Source organism: Nicotiana attenuata, unplaced genomic scaffold (assembly GCF_001879085.1).
Source record: "Nicotiana attenuata strain UT unplaced genomic scaffold, NIATTr2, whole genome shotgun sequence".
NCBI lineage: Eukaryota > Viridiplantae > Streptophyta > Magnoliopsida > Solanales > Solanaceae > Nicotiana > Nicotiana attenuata.
Window position 1 is genome coordinate 42,674 of NW_017672827.1, and position 9,021 is coordinate 51,694.

At 36.0% G+C, this 9,021-nt stretch overlaps 1 protein-coding gene across 5 annotated transcripts; it reads left to right on the forward strand.

Moving 5' to 3' along the window:
• Positions 1-925: 925 nt before the first annotated feature.
• On the forward strand, positions 926-7,734 carry LOC109214630 (transcription factor GTE10-like). Of its 5 annotated transcripts, XM_019378567.1 has the most exons (11): positions 927-1,106; positions 1,192-3,148; positions 3,259-3,307; positions 3,431-3,586; positions 5,797-5,870; positions 5,972-6,035; positions 6,183-6,257; positions 6,340-6,455; positions 6,548-6,614; positions 6,694-6,824; positions 6,905-7,734. In XM_019378567.1, the coding sequence occupies exons 2-11, from the start codon at positions 1,892-1,894 to the stop codon at positions 7,199-7,201; spliced, it is 2,286 nt and encodes a 761-aa protein (XP_019234112.1). In that variant the 5' UTR covers positions 927-1,106; positions 1,192-1,891; the 3' UTR covers positions 7,202-7,734. The 5 variants fall into 5 exon arrangements, with proteins under 5 accessions (XP_019234114.1, XP_019234112.1, XP_019234113.1 ...); XM_019378569.1 differs by having other exon boundaries at positions 926-3,148; positions 5,803-5,870; XM_019378568.1 differs by having other exon boundaries at positions 927-3,148; positions 5,975-6,035.
• Positions 7,735-9,021: the final 1,287 nt, after the last annotated feature.

Sequence of the window (9,021 nt, forward strand, 5' to 3'; positions counted from 1 at the left end):
ACAATGCATAATAGTGTACGTACTCGTGTTAGATAGTTACACATCTAATACGTACAAGTAAGTTTAATAGACAAGGGAATCTATTATTTGAAGTTTATAGGCTCATACAGTGATCTTAAATTAATAAATGGACGCATAGTCGAATATTTATAAATATATACTCCCTCCGTTCCAATTTATATGAACCTGTTTGACTGGGCACGAAGTTTAAGAAAAAAATGAAGACTTTTCGAACTTGTGATCCTAAACAAGCCCAAATGGGCCCCAGAATATTTGTGTGATTATAAAAGCTTCTCATTAAGGGTAGAGTTGTAAGTTTAAGCTAAATTGTTACCAAATTTAGAAAGGGTTCATTCTTTTTGGAACGGACCAAAAAGGAAATAGGTTCACATAAACTGGAACAGAGGGAGTAATGAATTTTAATATATTTACAAGGTCAGGACTAAAGCTACCGAGTTCCTGGAACCCACATCTTAGCCTCTAGATCCGCCACATGTTTAATACGTTTTCCTTGAAAATTTAAATATTTTTTTAAAAACTGGTTTTATTATATTGTAAGATTGCCAAGTAAAATGAATTAAATTATACACCTAAAGGCTAATTCGATTTGCAGTGTAAATAAAAATTTGAAGTAAAATTCTATATCATTAATACATTGCTTATTTACGATATAAAAACATTGCATTACTAATACAATCTGTGTTACTAGTATGTATTTGGTTTTTATTTTCCAGTATAATACTCATAATACTAATAACTACACCTTATATATTAATTTAGTTATATTACTATTAATACGACATAAAACATTAACTAAAAAAATATGAACATACGTTAGGTATTTAGAAATACAAATACTAGAGTAATTGTTGACTTTAATGTCTCAATCTCCCGTAAAAAAATACTTGGTGTTATTATTTATCGACTATCGTTAAAAAGGAAAAAAGAACAAAGAAAAAGGAAGAACAAGAAGCGCCGTCGCCGATCTGTATCTGATGGTCTGAAAGAGAGATAACAACAGCCGTCAGATAAACTAACACGAGGAAAACTATATCGGTTAAGAAAAGCTAATAGCGCGGCGGGTTAAAATTGCAAAAAACAATCTCGTAAGTTGTCTCTCTTTCCATATTTGGTTCTTTGTATGTAATTAAGCAATCTCATTTCTTCTCTCTCTCTCTCTTCGCGGCGAAGAGCGAAAGCCAAACGAGGGTTTTCTTCAAGGGTTTGGTGTGATTGATTGGGCTACCTGCTCTATTTGGATATCCAGGTTTCAATATTGGGTTCTTCTAGAAGCTTCATCAATTTTCTATCTCAGCTTCATACTAACTTTTCTATTGGATTTTGAAGCTCCAATTTTGTGTCTCCAATATCAATTAGGGTTTATGTGAATCTATATATGCTTTATTTATTACCCCAAATGCGTTAAATTCGTAATAGGGAATAAATGAGAGTCTCCCTATTGGGTTACAGGGATGTTTCCATGTTGAATTTACTGTTACGTGGAAAATCTTAATATTAACTGTTGGACGAAGGAGAAAATTGGTGCTGTTCGGTGAAATTGATTTTGCCCATTTGTCTACTGAGAACCATAACGAATTAGTTTATCCCGACATTGTGGAAATTGTGAAAGTCGTCTCGAGGTAATGCTATTGATGTCTTTGGATCCAACATGGCGTATTTATACCCATTAGTAGGCGAAAGCCTATCACTTCAAAACAATTAATCAGGACCGTGCCATCTTTGCTTCATTTTTAATTATTGAGACTGATTAAATTTGGTTGGCATGTGCAGACTTTAGGAGTTTATTTATCATATAGTACTTACTGTTCCCGTACAGTTCACTGGGCAGAGGGAATTGAACAAGTGTTTTAATAAGGGTTCGGGTGAAATTATGGGGAAGTCACGCAAAGTTTCAAGAGATTATGTGTCTGGGTTTGTGCCGGATTATCGTCATGCTGTTGGAACAATGGCAGAATCTGAGGGTTTTGGTAGCTCAGGACGAGTTGAAACTGAAATGACAGCTTCAGATGATTCTTGTGCACCGAAGAAGAGATGCATTAATTTCAGTGCTGATGATTACGATCAATTTGGTGTACCTACTCAAGTTTTGTCGTTGTCCAAGATGTCATGCTCCGAGAGAAAAGATTTGAAAATAAGGTTGAGGAATGAACTTGAACATGTTAGAATACTGCAGAAGAAAATTGCTTCTTTTAGCTCAAATTTTGGAGTTCTTTCACCTGTTAGTGATATACATAGTTGCAGTGATGGGCGGAGGAGGCCGGGGGCGGAGATATCTCAGAGTTTTATGAAAGAAGCAAAAGTACCTCGCGGAAAGAAAAAGACTGCTCAAGGAAGAAATGGACCTCGAACAAAAGGATTAGGGGCTCGGCGGCCTGAGCCAGTGAAACAGGCCGTCTCAAACACTAGCATAGTGATGTTTATGAAACAATGCGAGACACTGCTAAACCGGATGATGTCACACCAATATGGTTGGGTCTTTAATGCGCCCGTTGATGTGGTAAAACTAAAAATCCCAGACTATTTCACTGTTATTAAGCATCCAATGGATTTGGGGACCGTAAAATCAAAGTTGATGTCAGGGGAATATTTAAGTCCTTTGGAATTTTCTGCAGATGTGAGGCTCACCTTTAAGAATGCAATGACATACAATCCACCAGGAAACGACGTTCATATTATGGCTCAAACACTTAGCAAATTTTTTGAGGCTAGATGGAAACAGATAGAGAAGAATATTCCTGTAGCAGAAGAAGAACCTTTACCTTCAAAGTCGAGTGTTATTTTAGAAACTGAAAGTGAAGCTCCTTTAGTAGTACCACCTTATAAGAAGAAGAAAATTGCTCCATTTGAAAACAAGGGTAGATCAGAACCGGTAAAGCAAGTCATGAGTGATTTTGAGAAGCATAAACTCAGTATGGAGCTGGAGGCATTACTGGCTGAATTACCTGAAAAGATAATTGATTTCCTAAAGGAGAGCAGCCTTCATGGAAGTCAAGTTAGTGAAGATGAGATCGAGATTGATATTGATGCTCTCACTAATGATACACTGTACAAGTTACGGCAGCTTTTGGATGAGTATCTACTGGATAAACAGAAAAGTCAGGCAAAAGCTGAACCTTGTGAGATGGAGGTGAATAGGATAATGTGATTGCATAGTATCTTACTTCATTCTTTATATTACTTTACAATATGCCTTTATGTGCATATTAAAGTTATCATATTATTTTTTATATGCTGCAGCTTCAGAATGATTCTGGTTTTAGCAATTCATCCATGCAGCCATGCAAAGGTGATTTCTCATTAGTACATGCTTGAAGATTTAGAGGAAGTAGAGCTGTCAAGCTGATATATGGTGATTAATAGAGTTTCTGATTCTCTCTGTCTTCTATGTATTTCTAAATTTTATTTAAAGACAATGATCCAGCAGATGAGGAAGTTGATATTGGAGGAAATGATCCACCTGTCTCAAGTTTCACACCCATGGAGATTGAAAAGGACCTTGTTCGTAGAGACAATAAATGCAGCAGCTCAACTAGTTCTAGAAGTGATTCAGGCTCTTCATCTAGTGGTTTGTGCTATTAAGAAATTCTTGCATAACTTGTGGCTTTATTTATGTTGATTACAAATTTTATCTCGCTAGACACAAAGACTGCTTTTTCTTTTTCATCCCCCCCCCCCCCCCCCCCCCAGTTTTTTTTTTTGGATTTATTGCATTTTCTTGTGGGAAGTCTTTGCATGTGATATACTTGATGAAAATCAATTTTCTCGTTCTTCAAATAGAACTTCATAGTGTTGGGTGGATTGGTGTTTGGTTCGTTCTGAGAGGGTTGCTGTATTTTTACAAGTGGGTCATTTTGTAACTCGTTCTGCCTGTGATGATAATCTTTCTTCTCCAGTATTTCTGATAGGCTTGACAATGGATTTTACTGTATAACCACTGTATCCTTTGAGTTGCCTGCTGTTTCCCATTTGTGTAAATGTAGAAGTATTGGCCAATTTCCTATATCTAACTATGTTTTTTACGGCAGTGCAAAAGAATCCTGTTGGTGTCACCAAAATAAAAAGGAAAAGAAAAGAGAGGAAAAGAACAATAGAGAAAAGAGAAAACTTTTGTGTCTCCCTTCTATCAAATCTGCCAGTACCTCTCACGAATTGACACATGACCCCCCTCCTCTCTCTCTCTCTCTCTCTCTCTCTCTCTCTCTCTCTCATACACACACACACATACATTTGCTTATATTTGGGTTTAAGGAATAGTTTTAGGTTTATATTTGCTCTTGAAATTAGAGCTTTTGACATGTAAGTCAGGGACTTTTAATACTGGGAACTTATTGTTTTGAGTTTTGACATCTTTTTGTTAGTCATGTAATTTCAGTGAGCTGTGGAAAATATACTGGTGTTCTTTTTGGTTTGGCAATGAGAAAATTGCTGGTGTGATATGTTTCTTTTTATGACTTTTGTGATTATTTTTCTCCTGGTACCTCGTGATCTCTTTAAAATTGTCTTGTTTGATAAGTTCTTTAAAATTATGTGAATGAAGGTTTCTTCTCCCAACATCAATAGATTTACATCCAAAAAAATTATGTGAATGAAGGTTTTAAAAAGCCTCTGGTTCCTTTTCCTTCTCAAAAAAAAAAAGCCTCTGGTTCCTTTCACATCCGAGTACTTGTCCTTTGTCCCCACCCAATTTGGATTGCTTGTTGAACAAGAATAAGTTGGCGATCTAATCGCTATCCTAGATAAAAATGAAAAAGTTTGATTAGTATATGCAAATAAATCACAAGTTAATGCTTACATTTAAGCACTGTTTACAAATTAGAATTCGCTTTAATAGGATGGTCTTTCAGATCCGTTTCCATCTTCTATGTCATATTGTCCTTCTACTTTGTTTTTTTCTTCAATCCTTGACTTTAGTAGCACAACCTTCAATTGTCCCATTCGTCCTTTTGTTAGGAGCAACACTGTTGAGATCTTATAGCCTGGAGAAAGATAAACGTGTGTATTATAGCCTCTCACTTCTAAATCTGATCATGATTTCTTCCTGAGCTGCTCTGCTGCATCTGTATGGCTTGAAATATTGTGGCAAGACTCAGATGGTATTGCTTCTTCCCACTATGGCCTCCACCATTTAATATTGAAAAAAATTCAGGTGTTTGAAGCTTCTTCATGTGGATCCAACTATTGATACTTCCCTAGTAGAAATTCCTCAATAAGTAGCAGTGGGTTTAACTAGCAGGAGGGTGATTGCAAGATCTTGCGAGTTTTATATATACATTACAATTGCTTATCATTAATAATGAACAAGGCTTAGTGTATTTTAGTAGCTCTCGCTTCTGTCCTTTCGCCCAACTGAATATTACACCGATAGCTTCCTGCACTGTAAAGAACTTGCTATTTTTCCTTTTTTGCTTATTGTTCTCTATTTTGAGGTACATAGTACTAATAAATTAGATATGTTCTTTTTGTTTATCATTAAATTCAACACTTCTTTTGTACATCGGAGACTTGCTCCACATATTGAGTAAGGTGTCCTATGTATTCCTGGTTAGTGGAGAGAACAAATTTTTAAGGTATAAGATGCCTTAGCCTTCCACATTCGAACACTTGTATGAAATCGGAAGGTGCAAGAGTTCTTAATCCGCTGGAGTTAATATGCTTTATTCAATTAGGACTTCATTACCTGTTAAACAGTCTGTGATTAAGTGAACTGTGTACAGTGAGCTTGAGGCAGTATTTTTCCTACTTCTCACTCAGATTGTTGGATGCTTGTCTTCTTAGATACAGACTCCGGGAGCTCTTCTAGTGGTGAATCTGATGGTGCTAATGGTTCAATTCCCTTAACCAACCCAAAGGTGTGACAGATGGGATTTGTTGCCTTATTTTATGGGTTCTTTTGTGGCTCATTATCATCTCTGACTTATTTTCTCCCTTGCTAATTGATTCTGTTCCTCAGCAGGTGACAGTGAGTTCTGGGTTGAGCTTAGAACAGAAAGAGCTCAATCAACAAGAGTCTAGAGGTTGTCAATCTGTAGAATCCATAAGATTTGTTTTCTTGTTGTTTCTTGTAGCTGCACATTTTGGTTCTCACTGGGAAGTGGAAGATTTTACCAATTTTTTTTTGCTCAATATGAGTGTGACATTGTGTTTGCACTCATGTTCGACAGATTCCTTGGATGGCTTTACAGAGCGGAATTCACAACCAAAGTCTATTTTAGGTGAACCCAATGATCATCGTGAGGGTAAGCAATGGTAATTGATGAAGAAAATGTGTGCTAATTAGTTATGCGGCATCATCTCACACCGTGTGCTGTAATCTTTTAGGGGAGAGTGCTCCACCTGAGAGGCAAGTCTCCCCTGAGAAACTTTACCGTGCAGCGTTGTTGAGGAGTCGTTTTGCAGATACCATATTAAAAGCGCAAGAGAAAACCCTTGAGAAGGTAGGGCTAACAATTGTTGCTGTCACCCTTGTTGGAATTTGATCTGTATGGAACTTTGTTTGGCACTGACATTTCTTCTTACCGTATTTTAGGGTGAAGTGTGGGACCCTGAGAAGCTGAAGCTTGAGAAAGAGGAGCTTGAAAGGCGAAAGCGAGAAGGTCTGATTATTTTTAGTCTGCACGGATTTCACAATAACATTTGCGGGAACTTCCTGTTTATTTCTGTCTACTTATGCAGAGAAAGCCCGCTTAGAAGCAGAAGCTAAGGCCGCAGGTGAGGCCCGAAGAAAAGCTGAAGCAGAAGCTGCTGCAGAAGCCAAAAAGAAACGAGAACTTGAAAGAGAAGCTGCACGCCAGGCTCTGCTGAAGGTAAGGACATCCTAGCTGGGGTCAGATTAGTTTTGATCATCTCCTACTTGTGCAACTTGTAATTGTATTTTTTCCAATAGATGGAAAAGACAGTTGAAATCAATGAGAACAGTCAGTTTATGGAAGATCTGGAATTGTTTAGAGCTGCTCCAGATGCACAATTAGAGAGGTTCACTGAAGAGACGAGCCCTGATCACTCTCAAAATGGTTTTGGTAGTTTCAAATTTAAGGCAAGTAGTAACCCATTGGAGCAACTTGGATTGTATATGAAGGGAGATGATGAGGATGAAGAAGAAAATGAATCACAAAGTATTCCAGATTTATCAAATTGTTCTGAGGACATATCAAAAGATCCGGAGAAAGGAGAGATCGATTGAGATTTTAAAAACTTGAGCTGATCAAGAAGTTATAACAGGTGATTTCATTCTGAATGCTCGCATGCTTTGACAGGCAATGCTTCGCCTGTTCCTCATGATGTTGATTTGAAGTTTTGATGCTTTTCCATTCAATGTTGCTGCAGAAGACGTTATTTGCGAAAAAAGTCCAGTTCACTTTACCTTTCTGTTCTGTTGTTTCTCTAGCTTGTGTAAAAATAGGAATCAAGATAAGTTAGTCGCAGTCCAGCCAAAGTATCTGGGATGCAGATGCTGGGTTGCAAACAGTTTTGGTGGGGTTGACGAATCTAGATTTAGGTTGCTGCTTAATTTAATTTAGTACAAACAATAATTGTCTGGTAGAAGCTTAAGCTTTAATCATCCTGACTTCTGCCAAGGCACTCATAAAGCTCCTTTTCCTTATTTTTTTTCCTTTTTTCCCCGTTTTTAGGACTGTGATTTTGTGTATTGAGTAAACAGATGGGTATAAATTTGTTATAAGTTGTAGAAGTTTTCATTCGTACTTGTTGATTTAATTGCTCGTAAATGCTCTGCCAAGCTGAAGCATAATTGTGCAGAAACTAAGGAGTTGGATTCTTCATTCATTATAAGGGATAACTATGCAACTCTTGAGGCTTCTATTTGTAACTAACCTACCTTATGATTTTGATATATTGCTTGAATATTTCTTTTATGGTGTAAAGGAAATATATTGTACCTATCAACCAAATGGACAAGATTGTTTTCTTACATGTTAATTTTCCTTTCACAATGTTTAGTCCGTTTTAAAAACATTGTCTTAGTTTGACTTGACACAAACTTTAATAAAGAAAAAAAAGACTTTCGAGATATGTGGTCTTAAATATACCATAACATTCGTACGGCTGTAAAAGTTTTAAAACTTGTGGTCTGAAATCTGTTAATTAACTTGTGTGGCTATAAATTTCTTATTAAGGAAATATTGAAAGGTGCTAATCTTTTTAAAACACACTAATAAGGAAATAGTGCCAATCTTTTTGAAATAGAAGGAGTATATTCTTACATCTTATAAAATTCCCATTCATTGCGATACTCTTCGTTCCAATTTCGTTCTTCAAAATTCTTTTGCATAATGAAAAGCAAATAAAAAATGAACAAGTAATTAAAACTAAAAATTTTAAATATAAAGAGAAGAAACCCTAAAAGGGGTAAAGAAATTACCTTTTCAGTTCTTTTGTGTTATTTTTTGTAATTTTGTTTTCTCGATCATCTTTTTGCGTACATATATTTTGAAAGACTACATCTATCTATATATCTATATAATCCTGGGAATAGTAAAGTTGATATGGCACCTCTCATAGTTAAGGATTGCTATTTATCTTTTACCTGTTTTTTTTTACTTTTCCACCAATTTTTTCCACAATTATGTTCATAAAAATATTCAAAAGGTGCATTCACTTTCTCAATTAATAAGAATAACTGCCACCAATCTGTATTATTAAGAAAATAGCGCTTATCAAAACAAGAAACGTTCTTCTTCAGTACCCAAACAAATCCCCACTCCTCTTATCTTTCTTAATTAATGGTGAAGGAGTTAATTTTACATTGAAATCAGAAACGGAAAATTCTCATATTCATAAATTGATTCTACTGCCTCTTCAAATTAAAAGAATGTAGCAACACATTTTTCTTGTATTATCTGCTACGTTTTAGATATTGAGGACACCAGCAAAAAAGGAACATTTCTGCTCAAGGCGACTTTGTTTTAGATCATTTTCACGTTCAATTGTGTTCTTGAGCTTTATTTGAATTCCATTCTTTTCCTCACGTATTTTTTCACTTCA